At 34.0% G+C, this 26533-nt stretch overlaps 1 protein-coding gene across 1 annotated transcript; it reads right to left on the bottom strand.

Moving 5' to 3' along the window:
- Positions 1–931: 931 nt before the first annotated feature.
- On the bottom strand, positions 932–18041 carry LOC149409279 (ionotropic receptor coreceptor Ir8a-like). Its single transcript, XM_089649985.1, has 9 exons — positions 17928–18041; positions 9085–9183; positions 7678–7777; positions 7085–7262; positions 5567–5750; positions 4107–4228; positions 3690–3893; positions 1542–1765; positions 932–1227 (listed from the first exon to the last, which is right to left on the bottom strand). The coding sequence occupies exons 1-9, from the start codon at positions 18036–18038 to the stop codon at positions 932–934; spliced, it is 1518 nt and encodes a 505-aa protein (XP_089506111.1). The 5' UTR covers positions 18039–18041.
- Between the last annotated feature and the right edge of the window lie 8492 nt (positions 18042–26533).

Below are 26533 nucleotides of genomic sequence, written 5' to 3'. Positions count from 1 at the left end.
CAGGCCCAAGGAGTCTAATGTACATCGGTTATCTTTCTCTTACCTATCTTCTTCCCTTCCCCAGTACCTTCAGCATCACAACATACCCCAATAGGGGATGCCATAGTCTCACTGGCTCCAGACGATTGGGAGCAGGCTCAAGGAGTCTAATGTACATCGGTTATCTTTCTCTTACCTATCTTCTTCCCTTCCCCAGTACCTTCAGCATCACAACATACCCCAATAGGGGATGCCATAGTCTCACTGGCTCCAGACGATTGGGAGCAGGCCCAAGGAGTCTAATGTACATCGGTTATCTTTCAAAGAGCAAAGATCGCAATATCTAAAAAACATCACTTTAGTTTATACGGAATTAAAATACTAGAAAAAATATTTTTTTATGCTATTTTTATTATTTGCATGAATAAAATATAACTTAGTGCTAAAATATGTGACTCGCAACGCTGCCCAACTGGGTGGCGACATAGCTCCCTACCTTTAGACTGTAAAGACAAGGGCGCACTTGTGATGTGTGATGAAAAAAATTATATACATAACAACATAGAAAATCAGTAGGAATTGGACAGCTAAGGTTTATGTGAGGGGTTGAGCGGTTACTCGACCGAGTGACCATTGTCCACATGTGGAAGATTTAAAAAAAAATGTTTTTGAAAAAAAAAAAATTAAAAACTTTTGAACACAAAAAAAACATTTTTTCAATTCAATTCACCATTTTTATTTACATTTTTTACTTCAAATAATGTCAGAAGACACTTGTTAAAGTAATTCAAGTACGTCCCTTAACAACCCATTTAAAAAAAGTGGGATATTTGATGATAAGATAATTTTTGTCAACCGTTCGCAAGTGCTTAAAACTATATTATTACAAAGTTACACCGTGAATTATTATTTCTATGGATAAATAAAATAAATGTTGACTCGAATTCCATATTTATGGGTTCCATTGCAACTTTGGTTCTACATTTATGAAGCTGACTTTGTTCTTATTCTTGGTCTTCACAGCTTTGAAGTTATCCCCGAAGGTGATGGTCTTCACGGATTCCTTGGGCTGCTTCTTGCCCTCAGTTCCCTGGCCCTTGAAAGCCTGCATCAGACCCTTCGGTGTCGCAACACCTATCCTCTTGGTAACCCGCTGAATCTTCTCCTTTCTCTTGTAGTAGAATATCTCCCATACGAGCGTGATGAGAGCAAGGACGAGTCCGAACAGTGTGGCGATGAATACGCCACCTGGAACGTTTAAGAAAATTGGGGTGATGGTTTTTTTTACTCGAAAACGTCTCTCGTCACTGGGAATAATTAATATTTTTCTGGTTAACTTTAGTTTGCTCGCGAATATGGCAAACTGACCATAGTTGATGGATTTTGTCAATACCGTATTGACAAGGGCTTCGTGGATCGAAATAAAATCATCGGTAGTTACGCCTATCGATTTGTCATTGTAAAGTTATCGATTTGACTGTGCTAAACGCCTTGAAGATGTCTTGCCAAAACGATGGGACTAGAACAAAAATTAATATTTATAAGGACAGAATTCAACCCACCAAGACTATCAAGGGTGATGCCCTCCGAGTTGTCATTGTCCTCACAGCTGGTGTTCCAGTAGCGGGCAACGAGTGAGTCCAGGAATCTGTCCTTCTGCAGCTGGAGGATGGCTCGGGATAGCTCTTCCTGGATCCTGGAGCCTTGCTGCACGGCCACGGCGAAGGGTCTCTCCCCGAACACCTCGCCCACGACAGTCAGGTTGCAGTTCTTCTTCACATGATACCTGAAACATAACGGTCTTACTAATGAAAAATCTCTTATTACACATTGTGGAAAGACAGTACACTTTTAATAATGTCTCGCAACATTAAATTTTCAGATTTATGCGCAATATTTACACGGTACTTTAACGCGTGCGCCCCATAAAAGTGAGTTTCCCAGCAAACGAGTTTTGCTTTGTCATTTTTTATTAAAATTATGTTTTTGTTAACAATTTTGATTCTAATGACCATTATTATATTAGTAATACAATATATGTTATTTTTCGTCAGTTTTATCCATTGATAATGTCAGGTGAATATAGTTTTACGCCATCGGAAAAAGCGAAGTTATTTTGACCTTTTTTATTTTTTAATTAACTTTTACTAAAACTTTTAGTTTTACTTTTTAATAAAACTTCCACGATAGTGATGGAAATTAATTTTTCAATTTAAAAAAAATGAGTTTATATATTTTAAAAGATTACAATTTTGGTGATTTTCTAAACTACCATACTAGGCTCATTCTCGTAGTATGGTAGTCGTACATGATTTATTTAAGAATAATAAATGTATTTTTGTGAAAAAATAATAAAACATAAGTAAAATTATACCAAATTATTTTATATCATTATTTTTTTATTTAACACAGGTTTATCGTGGTACGTACTTATCTAGAAATGCCTTATGCATGTATACGAAAATACAAACTTCAAAAAATTATCGTGTGCACTGTGAAAAAATGGATCCAAAATTACTGTTATTTTTATAATTATCTGGGAATTATTATAATACTTTTATAAAACCAGATAAAAAGTCAAGTGACAGTTTACTTGCGAATTCCGTAAATAAAAGGAATGTTTTTTGATTTTTTTAATTATATGAAATTTTTCAACGTTTGATTTAAAATATTTATTATAAGCTTTTTCTTAATTCTTTTCATGTTGAAATTAAAATATTGCAATTTTTAAACATTAGTGGACATTTCAAATACAAAAATCAAAAAGGTAACTATAGTATGTAGTTTCCAAATTAGTATTAAAATAGGTATAAAAATATATATAGAACATTTAAAATACCTTTAAAAAAATCCTCTAATTTGATGGGAAATTATTATTATTTCATATTTATACGACAGATAAACTACTCTCTTTGACTGGATAAGCAATGTGTATATATCTTCCCGTGAACTATTTTACGTTTCAATTAGTAAGGTTTTCACTTACACGGTCGTTTAAATTTTTTTTAAATTCATCGCGTTTGTTAGGACGGGTTGTTTCGGAGAATTTGAAAAATTCTTCAAATTTCAAAGTTGATTTTCAAGTTCTGTGAAAGATTTTTTCAGGTTCTGTTATTATTTCAATTCTCTCAAGCAACTAGCCTACAATGATATAATAACAGAACTTGAATAGGACTTTCACAGAGCCCAAAAATGAATATTGAAATTTGTTGAATTGTTCAAATTCTCCGATACAACCCGTCCTTAGTAAGACCGGATATCCAACACAATTATGAAGTAATAAACAAAGTCAACAAAATGTTGAGACTTCGTATTTCAAAAACTTTCTTCTGTACTTAGACTTTGTATTTCCTTTACGTTAGAAATAAATCTACATTTCCCCATACAACACAAAATTTCACAACCTACTCTAAGTGGGTAGGATTTTCCACCGTTTTCCATCCCTCCCTATATAGTGCAAGGCCGATAGAGTCAGACTGGATAGGTCAAAAGGTCTTCCTCAACCTGCCTCTCGATCTGGCCTGCCACGCAGTACGTGAACAAACGCATCAGCTGCCAAGACCTGGAAAAACTTCACCCCATGATTTCAGGTATCCCTTTTAAGTCACCGACCGGAGCTTCCACTTATGGTGACCTATGGCAGAGATGTTGGTTATCCAACAGATGATTTCCAGGGCGGTGGAACCAATATGCAGCAAGCAAGCACTCACTTGATTTCTGAAGAGTCGTGTATGAAGGCGAAGTCAGCCTCGAGGCGCTCGTCCACCTTGCGGAAACCCTCCTCGGTGGAAGGCAGTGGGCTGGAGCTATTGATTGCCAGCAGGATGTGTCCGTACTGTTCCCTGACGGGGTAATCCCATACCTGGTACTGTACCTCATCCGAGCTGGCGTTCAGCGTTATCTCCTTCCACACCCTACAATAATGCAAGTTCCTTGTTTATTTACCAAATATAATTTGGCATACTTTAGTTTGGAAGAGTGAGAGAAGTGTCAAGTGTGTGCAAGTTTTAATAAACGGCCATGCTAATTTGGGGTTACGAGTGGCAGGTCTTGTTTGTCGATCGTCGATGACGTGCATTTGACCTCTTTCTGGGACTAGTGTATTGGAAAGTGTTATTGTTACTCACCGGTACAGGGTGTCCTCTGCGTTTTTCATGTTCATGAAATATCTGTGCGCCATGCCTCCTTCAACCACCGTGTAGTTGATCCTTGACTGTCGCGCCAATTGCTCCAGAGATGACACTGGCGTCTGTAGAATTAACAGACTTGTATTAGCGATGAACCGTCACGTCAGCAATATCATATTGCACATTCTTCGGCAAGGCAATGACCGCCACCTCTGGCCAATGTACTGAAGCATGGTTTACAAACCATCCAATCCCCTTATTGACGACTTTAGTCACAAAAAGTGACGGCTCGTGACTTTTGAGCCGGATAGAGTGCTACGTTTTAAAAATTCGACACTATTGATGATATTTAGAGCCATAACGATTTTTTTTTCTAAAATTAGATTTTTTGTATGAATATTTTCAGGAAATTTCAGTTTAGCCGCGCAGATTAGCCGAAAATCTTCAAACAAACAACCGAATTTTCGAAAAAAAAGTATACGTTTCAGTTACAAAAACATAAGTATGCCATTTTTTGTAATATTAGCACTCTAGTACACACAAGAGTTGGCTTATTTCCAACCCGCGAAATAATTATAATAATGTACTAGTACCTCAATCAACAATTACTGCTTATTATATTTTTTCCACCTGTAAACAACCTTTAACTTTATTTTTGTAGGAAAGGCTTTGTTAGCACTAAATTTCTCACTAGATGGCGTCGAGACAAATGATATCTTCATTTGTTGGTGAAATATTTTTGACTTGTCAAATTTTATTATTTTTTTAGTGATAAACTCATGTTTATAAGACAAGTTTTTATGCATAGCATAGCTCAGTGGTTTCAGAGCAACTGACCAAACATCAGAAGGCGGCTTCAATTTCCGTTGGCAGCATTAATTTTTACTCTGGAGATATTTTCAATTTGTACTGATATTTCAGGCGACTAATTATTTTAAAATATTACCATTTGTTATTTCGGCTACTGGCATTATACCTAGCTCTCTCATTCAAAATTTAGGCATATAAGATCTGTCAAAGAATTGTTATATAAAAATTTGAAAATCAGTCATTTTAAAAACATGTAGGATTACGAAAGATTTTTTAAATATTTATATTGAGGGATCAGTAGGATTTATACGTCCAGTTAGGAGTTCTACCGAGCCGAACCCTCTGATATGTAAATATCTGGAGTCGGTGAATTATTTTCCCATTTGATCTCTGATGAGTTGACGTGTTGTTCTTGTATTTGTTTGTATTTATTATGCTTATATAATGCACTTGCATAATGTGGATTGACTAGATGACCATTTGTGGAAAAGTGTGTGGAAGGGTTTATTTTTTCCTGTGGGGAAGATTTAACCCGGACATAAAGTCGGAAAATATACATAGCATTTGTATAGCGTAGTTTAGTGTCATTTCACTTCAAGTGTGCTTGTAACTAGATTAAGAAATAAGGATTCGTTGTTAAGCTGGATTACCTGCATCCTCTCCACTGTAAGGAAGGCTGCAAGGTTAGCCGTGAAGGTGGCCAGCATGAGAACGACAAATAGCCAGTAGGCAGCCACCAGCGCTCGGCTGCTGAGAGCTTTTGGTGCTTCTCCACCTCCCTGTGGCGTGAATGACGTCAGCGCGAACCACAAAGACTCTTTCAGCGTGAACTCCCTGGAATAATGCAGTAGTTGACGAAGTGATAATAATAAAGAAATGTTAATATTTATTTTTTGGAATAAATTAATGAGTCATTCCTCAAATTGTAAATAATGTAACTGTAATTTAATTGAATATCCAAAAAATAAATATTTATCCTAGACTTGCTGAAGAGTCGCACATTAAGGCGATGCCATACGTAGTAATGAAAAATCAAGTGTTTTTGTTTTGAAAATTTGGTCGCCTAGAAATGTTTCAGATGCTTTAATTAAATACTGCGTGTAGAATACATCTTGGCCTTTGAAATAATCGAGTATTTTTAAGATAAGTCATTTTATAAGCCCGGAAAAAACAATGTATAAGGCCTATGAAAACTGCTTTAAAGATCAAAATCTCCTACTTACGAACCCATTTTCGGTTATGATTTTATTGTATAATGTGGCAAATTAAGTTATTAATAAATGATCAAAAAAAAAATATTTATGCCTGAACATCCACAAAATAAAATAAAAGGCTCTTTTTGGCCATGTTTTTTTCTTGCATAAATCAAAACAGGCGGATGGTGTTAAGCGGGAATTTAAACCTTATCACCTTCTACGTAAGGGTTGGTATTGATAGCGGCTCAATTTAAAATATTACACGACGTAGTGCATCGCCTTAACCTTTCCCTTACTGTGCTAAAAAAATACACGCGTTCCGGTGCTGTGTAGTCAATACACATATCAAAATAAGTGATTTACTATCGGAAAAATATGAATATTCATAGCTAATTGCTTTTATTTTTATTATATTTTATATCAAAAGTGATAATAATTGTAATTTAATTGCTGAAAACATGAAAAAACCATCGGCAGATGCTAAACCTTTATAACGAATTGGTGTACATTATGAATACCAAAATATGCTTTAGATAAATTGAAGGTTTTCCTATCGTTTCGCTAGAGAAGAATACAAATAAAAAATAAGTTACTCAAAAAAAATATAAACGAAAACTACTAAAAAATTTTTTTTTTCAATAGAAATGTATGAACGCGTAAAGGAAAAAACTTTTTAATAAGATTATCTGTGACAGTTTCACTTGATTTACTTTTTTGTTTTCTTATAAAATTATTTTCAAAATAAATAAAAACCAGTTTTGTGCTTGAAATCAAACGTTTGTTTGTCAAACGATTTTAATGCATATTACCTACAATATAAGGTTTTCCAAAAATATAAACATTTTTGACTTGTAGCTTCCTCTTAAGATTAATAAATAAGTACACATACTCTCGGATGTAAAGGTATCGCATAATAGCAATTCTATTTACGATTCTATAGAAATGAGTGATTGAGAAGTAGTGAGATTTTACCTGCACGGATATGGATAAGCGTCCTTGTTGTTCCTGGAGCTGTATGGAGAGTACTTGTCCAATATAGTGAGCAGAATGGCAGTCAAGGTAAGAGCCCCCACAATACTCAACCACACTTCTACGCGAAGGACCGTCATGAACTTAAACAGAGATGTCGCACGAACTGGCTTCCTGATTACTACAATAGAACAACATTTGTCAGTAAAATTCAGGTTGGGGTACAAGTTGTCAAGAAATTCCAATTTGCGGATATGCACAACCTTCATGATATTGTAACGGATTTACGGATTGACAAGGTAACGAATTTGCGCCACAACCCTTGGGCCACTAGCTCAAATGCTCTGGTGGGACCTTAGAATGAGAGCTATTTTAGAAACGTTTTTACGTAAACAAATAATTTGCGCTATTATTATTGATGACAATTACATTGTGAGACAGGGATACATCAGATTTTATATAGTGTAGTGCGATCTCACTCAGACTCAGCTTTCTAACCAATCCAGTGAATCGTCCAAGCTGGACGCAATACGAGTTGTTACTTGCAATTACACACAGACAGACGCGTAAACGATATTAGTATGTTTGATATTCACCAATTGATAGTCCGGTCTGGTCGAAGTATGGAGCGACAAAGTCAACCACCTCCTCCCTTTGTGACGTCATAATGATGGCGGCCACAGCTATGTCGGTATCCTGAAAGAAAAAAGGCATACAAGCAAAGACGACAATGACATCGAAGAGTTGAATTAAATACCTGCCTACATCGATATCCTTTGAAGTTTCCATTGACATCATGACAAGAAGAGCAGAAGAAAGAAAGGGCCTGATTTAGTAATAGTTCGATAGCGTTTATTGGTTTTTATTGATTTTGTTTGTGTTTACGCAGGAGGCTCTGATTAAATTTTTTTCTCAGGGCCTATAGCATCTTTGGGGATGTTGTGAGGAGGGTCATTTTGAGGAGAAGACGACGGCCTATATGGTCCACGGGTTATGCAATCCGGAGGTTGCGGTTTCGAATCCCAGTGTCCACAAATCAATTTTGTTTGATTAATTTGTTATTTCACGATTAAATCATTTAAAATAATAACTTTACATAGCTTTTGCCATGTTTAATGACCAGATTAATAGCCATCTACTTCCCAACCATCCTCTATCATATAAAATATATATACATTATTAGATGGATAAAATTTTTTTTAAATTGTCCAAGTGCGTGATTACGAATTGGTGGCATTTTTTCACTGGCAGTTTTATCCGTTTATACAATATTTTTTTATTTTTATTGTATAAACGCATAAAACAAGAAGTGACAGTTTTATTAATTATTACCTACACGAAAGGAATATGTTTTATAAATATGGAATTTTTTTAAATTATGGACGTTCCGCGTCAAAATGTCATGGTAAGTTTTTTTGTTAACATTTTCAAGTTTGATATTAAAAAAAAATTTTTAGAAAGATCAATATTTTTTTTCAAAAGCAAATATTTCAAAAGTTATTTAATTTAGTTTCAAAAATAGTATTTCTTTTAACGACAACTTCAAAAATAAGTAATATGTAGCACATTTTAAATACTTTCTGTGAGAATTCCAAAATTCCAAGAAAATTCACAACGTCGTTGGGACTTGTTGGTAAAAATATTAAAAAAAACCTTAAGCATTAAAAGTTTAAAAAAATTCAAAATGTATTTTTGAAGAGAACATTTCATAAATATTTTTCTACATAATCTCAATACATTTTTGGTACCGTGACAGTTTTTTTAATCCACTGTCAAACCACTTTCCCGATAAGCTGGTTTTAATTTATTCTTATTTGCGAAGCTTCTTCCTCCGTGATGTCGCTATAACTGCGAAAAAATGTGAAAATAGTTCGGTGCAAGGTTAGGAGAGTAAGGTTGATGATCGAAATATGCGGACTCTGTACAGAACGCCCAGTTTCTGATAGGCTAACGAAAGGTATCAAAAATGTATGAACATAATAAATTCGTGCAAAAGAACTTACGCCTTTGGCCAGGTCTCCTATCAAACCGTCCCACGTCCCGTTGTTCAGTTTCCTTCCAAATTGCATAGCTTTCACAATTTCGTAGTCGAAATCCATGACCTGAAAACGTAGTTAAGTTTGGACATAATTCCTTATTTGATTTTCTTTCCTGAATTACGAATTAAAAAGAAAAAAGTTTATTTTCAGATTTTTAAAACTCTACTAAAAAAAACATGCTCTAGAAGCATAAAAAATGCATACTTAACTGACAAACACTTACCCTAAAAGGACAAAAACCTCAAATCTTCTTAACATTATAATATTATTTATATCTTTTGGCCAGAAACATCATAAATTTTTGCAACAAAATTACATAAACCCATATCGATATTATCCCATATTCCTAAAATATTTGAGTCAATAATCACGAAGAAAATCACACCTATCTTTAAAAATGTACTGATCGAGGAACAGCATGGATTTAGATCTGCTAAATCTACTACTACTAACTTACTATCCTTTACCAATTCCATCGTCAATGGTCTAGTCTAGAAGATAACTCACAAATAGATGTTCTATATACCGACTTCTCTAAAGCTTTCGACAAAGTAAACTACTCAATCCTTATGGCCAAACTATATGCAATCGGTATTAGAAACCCCTTGCTATCATTCTTTAATTCTTATTTAAGCAATAGAAAACAAAGAGTTAAATTAAACAACTTTGAGTCTACTATTATTGAAGTAACGTCCGGCGTACCTCAAGGAGCACATCTAGCACCGCTTCTTTTTAACTTGTTTATAAACGACATTATTAGTATTTTTTCTCATACACGCTTTTGGCTTTTTGCGGACGACAATAAGATTCTAAAGATAATAAAAAATCACGATGACTGTCTTCTTTTCCAATCGAATATCGACTCTTTCAATGATTGGTGTAAAATTAATTGCTTGAAACTAAATGTCGATAAATGCAAAATTATGTCCTTCTATAGATCAAAAAAACCGATTGTCTTCGAATACAAACTTAATAATATTTGCTTAACAACTGTTACATCTATTCAAGACCTTGGTGTCTCTCTTGATAGCAAGCTTTCTTTTCGGGATCACATAACTGCAATCGTTAATAAATCGCTCAAACTACTTGGTTTCATCACTAGAATCACTTCGGAATTCAAAAACGTAAATACCCTTAGAACTCTTTACTGCTCCTTGGTTCGCCCCCATCTTGAATATGCTTGTGTTATTTGGTCTCCTTTTTATGCTGTCCACATTCGACGCATTGAATCTGTTCAACATCGGTTCTTAAGAGGGATTGCTAGGAGGCTAGGTTTAGAAAAAGGCAAATACTCATATGATGAAATTGAACGAACTCTAAGCCTCTCTCCTTTGGAAGTCCGTCGGGAAAGAAATGACCTCATTTGCTTCTTCAAAATTATAAATGGTATTATTGATTCACCTACGCTACTGCAACTCATTCCCTTCAATATCCCCTCGCAAAGACTCAGAAATAATGAGCTGCTCTTCCTCAACCATCATTCGACAAATTATGGATATTATTCACCATTGTCCAGAATGTGTAGACTGGTCAACTCAAGTCAAAACCTTAACTTTTTTGGGATAAGTCTAAATGATTTTTGCCAGTCACTAAACAAGTGACGGAATATTAAGTGTCCTGTGGTCCTGACCCACGGCGTATTCTTGACTTGATTCGACTTGTCACTTTATTTTCTAATATTATATCTACCATATGTCTTTGCTTTCATGTACCTTTGTCTACTCCTATATTTTTCATTTTACTTTATTCGTGTTATTATTTTGTAATTTGGACGATGTCCGTTAATAAATAAATAAATAAATAATCCTCTTCCAAAATAAATTAAAATAACTGTGCAGTAAACCAAAAGTATAAACAATATCAAATATGACTATGTTAACACAACAATATGCAGTCAACAATCATGAAAATGTGGAAATCAACTAATATGAAGATGAAGCCCAGGAATATGAAGATGGGGAAATTAACATGAAGATAAGGAAATCAATTATTGTGAAGATGAAGTCTATAAACATGAAGATGAGGAATCTGAATTAACACCAACACAATCACCTACAATCCACCTCGGAGCAGAATTCCGTATTGAGGAGGATTTAATAAAAAACTGATATACAGTTTGTCTTTAACCCATTACCTCCATGATTTTATTTTATTTTTTATAGACTTGAATCATCATTATAACCCGATAGTATAGACTTAAAGGAGAGCCCAAAATCAATTTTAGAATTTTCTGCCCGCCCACCCTCTCACCGGAGCGTCTAGAAAATTGATGCCTGAACGCAACGCTTGGAGGTAACCCCCCTAAGCAAAATTTACGTCAACTATGGGTAAAATGCAGTAAACTGTATGATTTATATTGATAATTTAAAATAAATAATTGCCATTATTTATAATTCAATGAAAATACAATTTATTAATGGAAAATACGCAAAATAACAAAAAATTCAATATTAGAAAAAACCTTCTAGAATTAGGAAAACTAACCAAATCTAAGTGATACCGTTCGAAGCAGTCAAAATGAAGGGCGCGGTTGCAGGCCCGGCATCGATAGACTGCTGGATTTTTTTTACATAGAGCACAACGAATTCGAGATTCGCCACGATATGTCCAATGAAATTCTTGCATTCGACGCACACGATTCCCATCTTTGCGTCATGGCCTTCTTCCTTCACACGAGAATCTCCGTATTCGGCATTGACCTGATTTGGAAAAGACAATAAAATAGTACGGGTAACCTCCACACGGAATGCCTTCTGGGAAGGTTTTCTCTGTCGCCTAGTCATCTGGTTTCCCATATCATGCTCGTACTTCCCAAAGAAGCATAGCAACTTCCATCCATTTAAAAGAGTGCTGCTCAGGCAAGATGAAAATAAAGGCCAGTACCACTTCTTTGACCGAATGTTGACCCGATAATTTTGTATACCATTATCATGGAGGTCTACTCCACCCATTCCCAAATTATAATTTCGTGTTGGCACGCTGGGCAACCGATTTTTTTTTGCATGCTTCCTTCAAAACTTTGCCTTTTTGCTTTTTGTCTTTCTTCAATTTCTGCCAACTCTGCACTTGACTTACTGGCTCCATTCCGGTTACTTCACGGTTGTCCTAACCAACGGCATACGAGGATTTGGCTTTCTACGTCTACCACCGCATCAAATTCACCTGCTAGGTAAATGTTCGCTATGCGCAAGGGAAATATAGAAGAAAATGTTACCTTTAGGCAATTACTTTCCTGTCTTCAACTTGCCTGAAGCTTCAAGGTTAGGGAAGCGAACTGGCTTACATATGCCAGTAGCGCACATTCTCTTATCCTTCAGGATATACATCAAATGGTGAGATGTGAAGAAATTGTCCATAAATAACTCATGGCGTGCGGGGAACTCTATATATTCCATCATAGACAGTACGAAGGATAATCTTTGACCTAATACGGGGTCATATGTATCAGATGCTCAGGAATATGGCATTGCTTGGAAACAGGTAGCCTTCGGAGGAAGCAAGACACCAAATCTCGTAGCCAACTTTGATTGGCTTATTCTTAATGTACATCTTGCAATAATGTCGACCGAAATATGGCACCATTTGCTCGTCGATGGAAAGTTTGTGTGCAAAAACATCAAATACAAATAAAGATGGAACGTTAGTCATTATCATACCTTAGCCATTCTGTCGGTTATATCTAGATTGTTGTTATCGCAAAAATGTATATAGCGCTTTATAAGCTCGAAATGTGGACGTTGGTTCCTTTTTTGATGACGCTTACACCTAGGGTCGGGTCAGACGAATAATAATCTGTGGTAGATGGCAATGTATTGTAGCCGGTCCACACAGAAACCAAGAAAACGCTTCAATTCGTATATATCTTACTGGAATTCGGTATTGGTTTTAAATCGAGCGTATTTGATCATCCTCTCAAGAATAAACAGAATCACTTCATCATCAAAGAATAATGAAAACACTTAAAAAGCATTATAAGACTTCAGCTTTTCGTACATATCTTTATGCACCACATTCAGCGGTTCAGGAACGCAACAGTTTACTGTAGTTTTAATTTTTTGGCTGGTGGTGCATTTGAAATAGATATTCGCAAGGTATTACGACTCGCACCAGAGGATGTCGAAGGCTGATTCCAGTCAAGTCGAGATTTGCCATCAAATCATCGTTAATCAGCTCTTCGTCCGTCTGTTCATCAACATTCTCTGTTTAAAAATATCCGGAAACTGCAGAATAACTATTATTTTTAATAAAAATCACCCATAAAAACACAACAAAACCGTATTATTTGAAGGCAAGCTAACCAAAAACATATGAAAACACTGTCACAGCTAACCTCCAAACGTTGCGCGCAGGCATCACCTGATTTCAGTGACATCCAGCGGTCATCTTAAGCATATAATACTATGATGAAACAGTGTTGTCGACTATTTCATCTTTTGATAACAATATGTGATTCACAAATGTTTTATTTTTTTCCGTTTTAATTTTTTTTTTTTTTTTTTCAAAATGGGTCTATTTTCAGGGCTTTAGTAAAAAAAATATTGAAAATAGAATAATTAATAAAATTTATTAAATTATGTTTATTATTGAAAGCTAACATATCAATCTATAAATGCTGCATAACAACTTGGTGGGATTTAGCTTTATTCACAGTGAAAAAAAATCATACTTTTCATCATATACAACATTACCAACAAGTCTAGTGTTGACGTATTTCTATGTCTACATAAAATTATTAAAAATTACCTAACAAAACAATAGTAAACTAAGTTTAAAGTGCTCTTTTCTTCTAAATCGTAGACCGCGCGTTTAACCAGCTAATTTTTATTAAGTGGAGTGGCTTGTTTTAGTGTTTTTTTTACCTACTTTCCAAAACTGCCACGAAGTGTCAAACTCTACCTACTGGAAAAAAAATCAACATTATTTTTCTCTTATTCCGCTTCACGTGACGCAATAGTGATTACCGATTACTATCTTATCCACTTAAAAATAACTCTTTGTACGTAAAGATCGCATAAAATAACATAATCATGAATACAAAGTGCATTGTATGTGAAAAAAACATTGACACTCCGTCAGATTTTATATGCTGTAGTGTCTGTGAAATGAACTACCATCTTGGCTGTGCGGATATTACTGAAACCACACGCCGTAGTGCAAGAAGTTTACAATGGAAATGCAAGAAATGTAATAGTAAAAATGCTAAAAATACCAAACCAAAACAGACTAATAACGACATACTATTGAACAACGAGCAAGAACCGCCATCTATCATCAAACAAGCAAAACAGTCTACTCAACTGCCGAAATCTGCAAACCAACCAAACGACACGGACAACTTAACAACCACAAATATAGATGGCGCTAATGGTCCTTTAACTTCTCAACTGTTTATTAAAGAGCTGACTGATTTTAAAACATCCATTATGAAATTCGTGGAAGACAAATTTGATTCATATGTACGCAAATATGAAGCTCTCATCTCACAAAATAACGAAATAATAAAATCTATCCAATTTATGTCAGATCAGCAAGATGACCTAAGAAAACGTATAAATGTTATCGAAAAAACTCAAGAAATAGCCAATGAGGAATTAATTACACAAAAAAATCATAATAATATGCTACTAAGTACTATCTCTAAACAAGATGAAAAAATCGATAAATTGGAGTATTTAAGCCAAATCTGTAATATCGAGATAAGAGGTGTTCCGGAGTCCGACATTGAAAATAATGCAGAAGTACTCAAAAAAATTTCTAAAATTATCAACTACGAAAATACCGGCGTGCATTCTGTATTTACAAAAATCTACAGGCTGGGACCGAAGTTCTCCGACAAAAATCCAAGACCTATCGTAGCGACGTTCAACACCACAACATCGCGGGATGACTTCCTATCCAAATTCAAAACTTACAAAAAATCCACAACCACTATGACAAATAAAATAAATACAAGGGATCTAGGATTATCACAAGCCGCCAAACACATCTATGTATCCGATCAATTAACTCAAAAAGGAAAATTTTTGCTATCTCAAACAAAAAATTTTGCCAGAGACAATAATTACAAACACTCTTGGTCCACCGGAGGGCGCATTCTTTTGAGACAAACGGATACTTCCAAGATAATTTCTATAAATAATATTGCCGATCTGGACCGTGTTAAACGTCAATTACTGTGACTGACGATACAAGGTACTATGCTGCTATATCACTCCATTATACCAGACATTCATGATTGTATTATAAAATGCTTCTACCCGATATTCTATTATACTCAATGTGTATTCTTACTTTCCCTAATGGCTATTGGTATGTCTTCTAATATTATATTACATTGCTTTCGAACATATATATATCTCATCTATTGCGAAAATACATAAAGACATTCCAATAGCATTTAAAACTCATAAACAATCTTATTGCAAAATCATATGCATCTTTTCATTCGCATTGTGGTATGTTTCGCTTGTTAATTTAGTTGCATCCTCGATGATAAATTATTTTCCTCACCAAACTAGGTCCAACAAAAACAAAAATATTTACCTTACTATTATTCAGTATATTGTTTATATATATTTTAATATTGTTAATTCTGTAAACATAACTTTTTTCTCTGATTCTTCCATGAGCCATACCACGAATTTCGACAAACTAACACATTCTCAAAATAGTGTACTCTCCTTCTTCTTAGTATTATTATTATTTAAATCGATTGTTTTTTGTTTTTGTTTTATGAATCACACCACCACCAGGATACCCTACATGAGATATAATGGATTTTTCTTTAATCTATCAAGCTCATCCATTTTTAACACAATTAGAGAGTTTATATTATGTAATCCCATTCTTGCAGAAAAACTATATCTAACCAATATAAAACATATTATCATCCAGCTTATTTATGTTGTAATTAGTATATATAACATCACTAGTGCTCTACTTATCACCAACAATTTTTATTTTTATTTTGTAACTTTTAACAAAAAGAAATTGAAGTATATTTACTTTAACTATTTCCATCAATATACTAACTATTCTAATTATTGCTCTCCTAGGCTCTATCATAAAAACAACTAAAATATGTATTAAATATCTTATCTTACAGCTAAACCATTCTGAAACACACACAATTACTACCATCCTTATTCCAATCTCAAGTCTTTTAATATCTTTTGAGAATCAAGTATATAATCTAATTATCACTACTTTCCTGGCAACTTTTTATATGAGTCATAGCAATAATAATTATATGTGTACTCAATATAAATTCTTAAACTCCGAACTAGATTCCTCTGCTTCTATCATAATAACCTTAAAAAATGTCTTATTTCATATTGTATTGCTCAATATTATCACCATACAAAAAAATAAGAAAACAATTTTTGTCATAAAAAATGAGTGATATAGGGAATAAACAACTATATACAAGTAGGCATGTGTATATGTGTGTATGTATGTATGCATACATATATTTATGTGTATGTATGTATGTATACATATATATTTGTATATATTTGTATATCTTTGTATGAATATGTATGCATCTATAAATATGAATAAGTGTGTGTGCGGATGTATGCGTGTACACGCGTATTTACGCGCTCATACATGCATGTACACTTACACAACCAGAAAAGAGAGTTATGTATTTGATCTTTTCCTGCATAATAGCATGTCTTAGACTTTGTTTTTCTTTTATTTTTATTTCTTCTTTATTCTTTTTATTTTCCTTTTTTTTTGTCTTCTGCTTTCTACTTTAACATTTTTATATTTTCTATTTCCATTATAATTCATTCTAATATAATCTTTCATACTTTAAACATGTATAAATATTTAATTCATATGTTAACACTAGACCTCACATACTAACTATATACCATTGGTCGCCACGAGACAGGCAGTCGCCTAGTGTGGTGATTTAATGTATCACATGTAAGAAAATGTATTATTGTATTATCATGTATTCTATAAATAAAAATAAAAATAAAAATCTATTTTTTTTGATGCCTATAGACATCGTCATGGAGGTAATGGGTTAAGGGTAATTGTAATTAATAATAAAAAAGAATGAATAATAATAAAGAATAATAATATAATAATATGAAGAATAATAATGAATAATAAAGTCAAAGGTTCAATCTTCTGAAAAGATATTCAGAGGATTGGTAGAAGTTATAACATGGGATCTAGATCTGCCTGATCCTAGAAATCTAGATCCTAGAGGTGCCTATCGTCAGAACTCTACTGCTCGGTGTAGAAAAATTGATAGTGCGATGTCTTGAACGTATGTGGAAAATACCAGAAGTACGACTTCTGCACTGAATACTAACAGAAATTTCTAAGGGAAAACGTCCAGTGGGCCACACCAGACAAAGTTGAAAAAAGTAACTCAAGAGGATGGGCTAAGGCTGGATAAAGGCTGCAGAATTAGTAAAGGACTGGGACGCCTGGGAGTGTAGCTAACAATAGCGGAACGATTGGCATTTTGTATGAATTTTACGAGCACGGTTGCGCTGTCAAAATTGACAGCAAAATTAAAAATAAAACGCCCAAAGACGGCCACAAAAGTCGAATTGAAATTAATTATTTTTAATGTAGGCACATTCCGCACTCCACATGTACTTTTTGATATAAAAAGCGACGTAATTGGTAAATGAGATCTTTATCCATAATTCGTGATATTCTGAACCACTTTCTGCATTCCGTTTCTCCAAACTCGAATGTATTCAATTGATTGCGTAAAGGTTGTCTAACAATTCTACGAGCTTGATGCAAAACGTAGACAGGTGAGAACAAGAATTATTTACCTCCGCTAGTTTGACGATCAGGTCGATACAGTATCCTTCGAAAACTGGCTCTCTCTTCTCGTCCAGAATCGGTTTCCCGTTCTCGTCTAGTTTGACGTATGTCCACGGCATTGCCTGTGAAATATAATAATGTTAAAACTCGCAAAGAACGATACGAGAACGGGTCGTTTCTACGACTTGTTCTTGAGTTCAACAGCTCGGCTTTACAAGGATTTGCCGGTCTCTGTGTTTCTTCCTTCCTACAGCATGAGTCTATTCAAGACCCACGTTCACTCATTTCTCTCCTCCAAAGACCCTCCACACAGCGTCCCCAAATATGACATAGGCCCTGACGGAAATTATTTATTAATAAAAATCCTCAAGACCTCTTGAATGGAGGAAATATTAAAATATTTAAAAAAAAAATGTGTTAAGTTAGTTACCGGTGCAGTCCCGACTCTCAGGAACCTTCTGGGCGAAGTGATGAGAGCACGAGGGACGGGTTTCATCTTTTCACTGGTGAACCACCTCGCCGCGGTGGTCATACCGCGACTGCCACCGACCGATACCATCTGTTCCGCCTTAAAGTAAAGTCCTTGCCTGGAAACAACATTTTCTAATGTGTGCAATTTTACATCACATCAGCATTTAGGTAAGTAACTCTTCAATAATTGTTTTAGGTCATTTGGAGAGAAGTAACTTACATCTAAATTCTTTGCTAGTTCGTTCAACAGCACCACTGCCCTCGTCATGCTATGCTTTGCCAGGACGTCGGTTTTGCCTTTTGGTACTCTGAATAGGTCATGGTATCGACTTCGGCTGTAGTGGTCCGGTACATATAAATCATAGCATCCCAAGAGGAATGGGCTATCGATAAAATTGTTCCAAATTTTGAAAGTCATAATAGGTAGACTTGCTTTCCGCTTAGTTTCCAGACTCACAGAATTAGTTTCCTCAAGTAAGTCGATATGGTGCATGGACCTAGGATAGGTTCCATGCGTCCGCATATAGACATACCTGAGGAATTTCTTCTGGATTTTCTCATCATTTCAATGTAATTCTGGTGGTACGGTGCCCAAACATCGCTCGCATACTCCAGCTTGCTTCTCAGTATGCCATCAAACAATGCTAACATAGCATCTTGGTTATTGAACTGCTGGCATGTTCTTATGTTTGGTCAGAGAATTTCAGTTCGGGATCAAAGACGACACCGAGATCCTTAACGGAATTTACACGTGATAGTGTTTCGCCCTGTATCTTATAATCGTAAAGTATTTAGAGAACTTGTATTTAGAGAACGAGTGTAAGACATGGTGACACATTTTTTTGTATTAAAATCTAATTTGTTTATCAACGACCATTCAGATAGTGCATCCAGATCAGCTTGCATTTTAAGACAATCTTGTTGGGAGATTATTTCCATCAAAAATTATAAAGTCATCTGCAAACAGTAGACATTTACTATTATTTATATGGTTTTTTAGAAAGTACAATTTTTGCAAGTTATGCATGCGTATTATTACAAACGTAACAATGTAACGATTTGAAACTACTCGCCCCGGTGTCAAGCGCTTGAGAAGAACTTATTAATTTAACAAGCGTGCAGTTATAAACACAGCGACGGCCGAGTACATAATCATAGATTTCGAGCCAGTTCTAGAGAGGTTGGACAGCTGTCAGGATCTGCATCACGGAACGGATTCCCAAGAGGTCTTGCGCCATTAGAAACAGGTGAGCGATTGTCATCATGTTATTTTAGAATTCACAATATGGTTTACTATAATTATAAATTTGTTCTTCATATGATAATTAGGAAGACTGGCGCCCTATGTATTTAAAGCAAGATTACTATTTGAGATTTGAAACTTTAACCTGTTAATTTTTTTATATCCACAGATTAGCATATTAGAATTGTAAATTCGCATCACTAGTCAGATTCAGTTTAACGATCTGAACATGCCCTGATATTCATAATAAATGTAGAGTCTCTTGCCAACTAACTTGATTAATATTGTAATTTTATGGATGATAAAGAATTATGGAAAATAACCTCAATAAATTTGTTCCTAGCATTACACACAGCTATTAAATTTCAGACTTCCTTACTTAATTTTGTACTACACTTGAGATGTATGTTTTACACACCTTTTCAGAAATATTACACCAAGAAATATTTGGTACAACATGAATATGAATAAATAGTTTTGTCCGTACAAAAACTCCATTCTTTCAAGAATGGCAAACATATAGAATATCATAACGGTGATTCGGTTTGACAAGATACGGCCTTTGACTTTACGTGACTTTGGCGGCATGATGGCCAGTTGAAAGAGATTCATTGACCTCTCCAGACGGCATGAATTTATATGGCCGTAAACATATTCCTACCCACCGTTTCCAATGTTTTTCCTTCCCAGAACTTTCTCTACTGCCCTTCTTTTCCAGAGAGAAATTATTTTCATAGGAGCCTCCTAATTTCCAAAATGTAAACATTAGGAACCTTAAGAATGAAACAAAAAACGTTTTCGAATTGATTTGCAAGTCTAAATTTAAACACAGTAGATGAATTTCGCAATGCACCCTGCATCTTTGTAAGAGGGGACTGCGGGAGACCTTTTCTACTTTTTTGAAGTCACATAGTATTATATAATAGATGGTAAAATTAAAATTGCGAACATACTTTTTCATGTCACTGTAAAGCATCTTGTCTTCTTTCTCCGGTTTTGCTAAAAGTGTCATGAATTTTCTTCGCCTTGACGTCAGAGTTTCTGATTTAGCCTCCGAATGGTTGCCGCTGCAATCCGGTTTCGCCAAGAAGTCCTGCAGATTGGCAGCCAGTCCAATTTCCACGATCTTTCGAAGTATTTTTTCCATTATTATGGAGTTCATCTGGAAATTATTATTTTTTCAATTAGTTTAAGTCTTATATATTCTTCAAAGTTTGTATCTATGTCGTATTAGACGATGTTTGAATGTGAACAAGGCGAGGAACGTGTAAATATAACCTGTATTTATTTTATTTATTTTTTATTAAAACACAAATAACATTGTTTACATCACTTTATTTCGATACAAAATCTCAACATGTTTCATGAACCAAGTTCACTTCATCAGGAGCACAAGTATACTAAGTATACTTTGAGTATACTTGTGCTCCTGATGAAGTGAACTTGGTTCATGAAACATGTTGAGATTTTGTATCGAAATAAAGTGATGTAAACAATGTTATTTGTGTTTTAATAAAAAATAAATAATGCCATCACAAAGTGAAAAGCAGTTAGAAGAAGTTTTCTTCGAAAAATTATTTTATTTATTTATTTAATACATGTTACATTATTATGAAATTTACATAAAGTATATATAATGAATCACCATACTAGGCGGCTGCCTGTTTCATGGTGACCAATTGAGTGTAATTAATTTGTATGAAATATGAAATCTAGTGTAAACATATGAAATTAGTAACTATAGATGAAGCTAAAATTTTGGAAAAATTGTAATAAAAAGTAGAAGATAGAAATTAGAAAGGAGAAAGAAGTAAATTAGCATTAGATTGTAAAAATGTACATAATTATATATATAATTTTTAATATGTGTGCATGCAAGCACACATGTGTATATAGCAGCAGACATACCTATATACATATAACAGCACATGTATACATACACCCACATGACGCATCCTCACGCATATAAACAATATATACACATCTATCTGAGTACTTGGAATAGGCTACTAACACTATAACAATCACACATCAAAAAATCCCCGAGCGCTTTCCTGAAACTGTCGTATTTGGCTATTGATTTTATTTCTAACGTTAAATTATTGAATATTTTTGGAGCAAGAAAGTTAAATTGTCTTTGTGCCATTGAGGTTTTTACTGGGGGAATAGTATAATTCGATTTGTTGGAATATCTTGTATTATGGGTCGATTCAAAAATATTTTTTTTCGTATGTTTGAATTTATAGTAGGAGGATATGTTTTTGACGTATAAGGATTTTATGTTGAGTACTTTGAAGTCGTTAAATAAGTCCTTCGTGGGGTGAATATAGTGTACTTTGTAAATAGTCCGCATTATCAATTTTTGAGCTTTAATTAATGGATCTAATATCGTGTTAGAGCATCCTCCCCAGACTATTATACCGTAAGATATAATTGATTGGCATAAAGAAAAGTATACCGTTTTTAGTGTATTTTTATTTAGAATATTTCGTAATGACCTGAAGATATATGCCAGTTCCCGTATACGGTTTGTAACATTTATTACGTGATCTTCCCATCGTAGTTTATTGTCAATTATTACACCCAAATATTTAATGGAATCTACTCGTTCTAGTGGATTGCACAGACAACTAGAGTTATCTCTACAAGAATGTATTTTTAGTGTATGATTGATTGAAGGCTGACTCGGAATATTAAGACTAAACGTTATATGTTTCGTTTTAGTTATGTTTAAGGTGAGTAGATTATCATCCAACCACTGTTTAATAATTTGCAATGTTAGATCCGCTCTGTGAAATGTTTCTTCCCATGTCTTACTTTTTAGTACTAGGGCAGTGTCATCGGCGAAAGTGATTATATTGCCATCAATAATAGATAGTTTACATAAGTCATTGATATAAATGAGAAAAAGTGTGGGACCGAGTACACTGCCCTGTGGCACACCAAAGTTAATGCTAGTTGAATGGGATGGTTTATGCGATGGTAGCTTAACACATTGCTTTCTGTCTGTGAGGTACGATTTGAACCAATCAAATGCTTTATTCTTTATTCCGATTTTTTTGAGCTTGGCTAGAAGGATTGGATGAGATACTGTATCAAATGCCTTAGCTAAATCCAGAAATATTGCCAGACATTTATCACCTTTGTCTAAGGCTTGTGTTATATGTGATGTTAGTTCTAAAATAGCTGAATCTGTATTGAGTCCTTCTCTAAAGCCATACTGGTTTGACGAGAGTATGTTATATTTTGTAAGATGGTCGATAAGTCTTTTTTTTACTATTTTTTCAATAATTTTTGATAGTGATGATAATATAGAAATTGGTCTGTAGTTTGTTATGTCAGTAGGATTTCCGGACTTAAAAATTGGTTGAACTAGGGCAAGTTTGAGTTTGTTTGGGAATTCACCTTTAGTGAGACTGAGGTTTATGATATGTACTAATGGATGGATTATAAAGGGTTCAACTGTTTTTAGTATAGTTGAGGAAATTTTGTCATGATTGGACGAATGAGAGGGCTTTAACTGTCTAATGGTTTGAGAAATTTCATCGTAGTTGGTCGGGTTAAAGGTGAGTATATTATCTGTTTCACTGGCACATTGATTGATAATGTCGGCAAGGGCATTTTCATCGGTTGATGTCTTATTTAAAATCTTTGATGCTAGATTTTTACCGATATTGCAAAAGTATTCATTTATGTGATTGGTCACAGTGTCTGGATGGTCATTTAGGGAGGTGTCTTGGCCGTTGATGTTTAATTTATTGATTGGTTGTACTGGGTGATCAGTGTTAGATATTTCTTTGACGATATTCCAAATTTGTTTGTTATTATTACCGACTCTGGACAGTTTTTCTTTGTAGTAGTTTTCTTTTGTGGTTTTAATGATATTATTACATATATTTCTGTACTTTTTATAAAATATTTGGGCTTGAATGTCTGGATTATTGAGTAAGTTTTTGTGAAGCTTGTCCCGTTTTTTAATACAAAAAATTAGGCCATCTGTTATCCATGGTTTCAGTTTTTTATTTTTTGAATTATTCACATGGGATTCTTCAGTGACATCCTCAATATGTTGCAAGAGAGTTTCAGAGAAGGTATTAAAAGCAATGTCTACGTCTGTGGAGTTTAGAGTGGAGAGCCAATTTTCTAAAATAATTTTAGAAGTTAGTTTCTCGAGATTAATGTGTTTCTTTTTTATATTACTACGTGACGTTCCGGTAGTGGGTTTATTATGCATAAGACCAATTGCTATTGAGAAATGGTCCGTTATGGTTGATTGATATATAATTCCCTTTGCATTTTTTTTTGTTCGTAGAAATATGTGATCAATACATGAGTTACTAGTATCAGTTACTCTAGTAGGAGCATTAATATAAGAAATAAGCCCGTGTTGAGTCATGAGATTTTTATAGTCGAGAGTTTGTGATGCTTTTGGTTTAAGTAAATCTATGTTAATGTCACCGATCACCATTAGCTCTTCATTTGGTGTACAGTTAAATAAGGCCAAGTCTAAGGATTTAAGGAAGGATGAAATATTTTGGTGTTTAGGTGACCTGTATAGTGCAAGAATTGTGGTTTGGATGGTTTTTATTTTAAGACAGTTGGCATTATCAATGATTAATTCAGAGATAATCGGGTCCAGCTCAGATTTTACATAGACAATTACTCCATCTGACTGTGTCTTATTATTTTGTGTATTGAAAACTGTAAATCCTGTAATGTTTTTGTGAGTGTAATTTGATTTGATCCAACATTCAGTTAAAATTATTATGTCAAAAATATTATTCAAATCGGCAAGTGTTACAAGAAGGTCATTATAGTTCTTATCAATGCTTCGAATGTTTGTTGAGAATATTTTTAATCGTTTATAGGGTTTTAGAATATTTATGCACTTTGAGGCATCATTGGTTTCAGGAGAAATCACGTTACCGTGGTTTTCTATTTGTAGATTAATATCAATCATTTCGTTTGACTAGTACCAGCTAATTGTATCACGAGCATGTATGAAGAGTATGGGTAAGTGTGATGAATAGATAAGAACAAGGTTAGTGAACAAAGATGTAATTAAAACAGAGTTAGAGCATTTCCAGTAACTTTCTTTCCAAGATTTAAATAGTATTGAGGTAAATGTATTAAGTGTTGTCAAGAAACAACCGCAAATATTAATACTGGTGAGAAATATTTGTGTTAATAAAAGTGGTATTATTTGTTTATATGGTGAGAATGTCGAAAGATAGGGTAAAACATTAGAATTTGTGACAGTAGTTATGTCAAAACTAGAGGAATCTGTTAAGGAAGGTATGAACACATTATTTTGGGTAAATACATTATTGATGATGGTGTAAATCATATAAAAACATGTGAGTAGGACAATACGTATGGAATGATCTACTGTTTTCTTATAGAATATTAAAGAGTCTTTAGTTTTTATCAAAATTAATAAACTATGGTAAGAGTAATTACAAGATAGATTAGCAATTTTTGCAGTAGTTATGCTGTTACAAGAAAGTACGAATATGTTAAGTTGAATGGTTAATAAATGGAAAATAGTTGTATGGATCATACAAAAACATGTTAGGAAAAAAATATTTACAGAATGATCTATTTTTTTCTTGAATAATGTTAAAAAATAATGTGTTTGGATGATAAGAAGTAAAATATGGTGAAAATGTTTAACAACAATATTAGCAGTGATTACAAAAATTATGTTCATACAAGAGAAATCTACTAAAGAAGGTAAGAATACATTATTTAGAGTATTTAAATTGTTAAGAGTGATACGAGACAAAGAGAAACTTGCAAGGAAAATAATATTTACGGAATGAACAAATTTTTCCTTAAAGGGTACTGAAAAAACTCGAGTTTCAAACAAAGGAGATAAAATATAGTAAGAATAGTAAGTAGCAAGATTAGCAATTATTACAATTATCGTTCTGTTACAAGATAAAAATACTAAAGACAGTAAAGATGCATTATTTTTTGTATATACTTTGTTACTAGAGATCCGGCACATATAAAAACTTGCGAAAAAAAAGATATCAGCCGAATGATTATTATTATTATGTAGCACAGTAAAGAATGAAATACCTTTTATCAACCGTCACAGTGATTGACGTTTTTGTCGATCGAGATCAAGGACATTTTTTATTGTGATGATTTTGGAGGTGTCCGTTTTTCTCAGCAGAATACGCCCCGAAGCCGTCCAGGAGTGTTTATAATCGTTTTCTTTTGAAAATTTTTTTGTTTGCGAAAGTAGATATTTTCCTTTTTGTGTCAGGTGTTCGGACACATAAATACGTTTGGCTTCTTGTGACAGTCCTAGATCCGCTGTGTTTAGTTTATTTGTGGTGGTCGCAGTGGATTTTTTATATGCATTAATTTTGTTAAGAAAATCATCACGTGATTTAATATTATTGAAAGACACTATTAATGATCTGGGATTCTTCTCGGACAGTTTCGGTCCTAGCCTATGTATTTTCGTAATTTCAGATTGTAAGGGTAGTGCGGTATCTCCATAGTTAATAATTTTGGATATTTTTTTTAGTGTTTCAATATGATTTTCAGTGTTTGATTCTGGAATACCTCTTATATCGATATTGCATATTTGGTTTAGGTACTCCAGTCGGTCAATTTTGTCTTCTTGTTGGGATATGGTATTTTGAAGGATAGAATTACGCTTATTTAATTCCATCATATCAGTATTGACTGTTTTCTGTGATTGTTCAATGTCAATTATGCGCTTTTTTAAATCATCCTGTTGTTCCGATATAAATTGTATTGATTTAATATGATTTTTTTTTTTTTTTTTTTTTTTTTTTATTTCATATATATCCCGTTAAACTACAGTAAAGTAGTTTGTCAAACAGGATTTTTATTACAACTTTTTACAGATTGCAACTTAGA

Source organism: Hesperophylax consimilis, unplaced genomic scaffold, assembly GCF_061612785.1.
Source record: "Hesperophylax consimilis isolate HC1 unplaced genomic scaffold, BYU_Hcon_1.0 scaffold_32, whole genome shotgun sequence".
NCBI classification, from domain to species: Eukaryota; Metazoa; Arthropoda; class Insecta; order Trichoptera; family Limnephilidae; genus Hesperophylax; species Hesperophylax consimilis.
This window is presented reverse-complemented; position numbering and strand designations above follow the sequence as displayed.

Excerpts from the sequence above, each read along its gene's own strand:
- LOC149409279 (XM_089649985.1), bottom strand. The coding sequence starts at position 18,038 with ATGCCGTGGACATACGTCAAACTAGACGAGAACGGGAAACCGATTCTG. Across the intron at positions 7,778-9,084 it reads TAGGAGACCTGGCCAAAGGC|GATACCGACATAGCTGTGGC; the intron begins GTAAGTTCTTTT and ends TTTTTCTTTCAG. Across the intron at positions 4,229-5,566 it reads TTACAGTGGAGAGGATGCAG|ACGCCAGTGTCATCTCTGGA; the intron begins GTAATCCAGCTT and ends TTAATTCTACAG.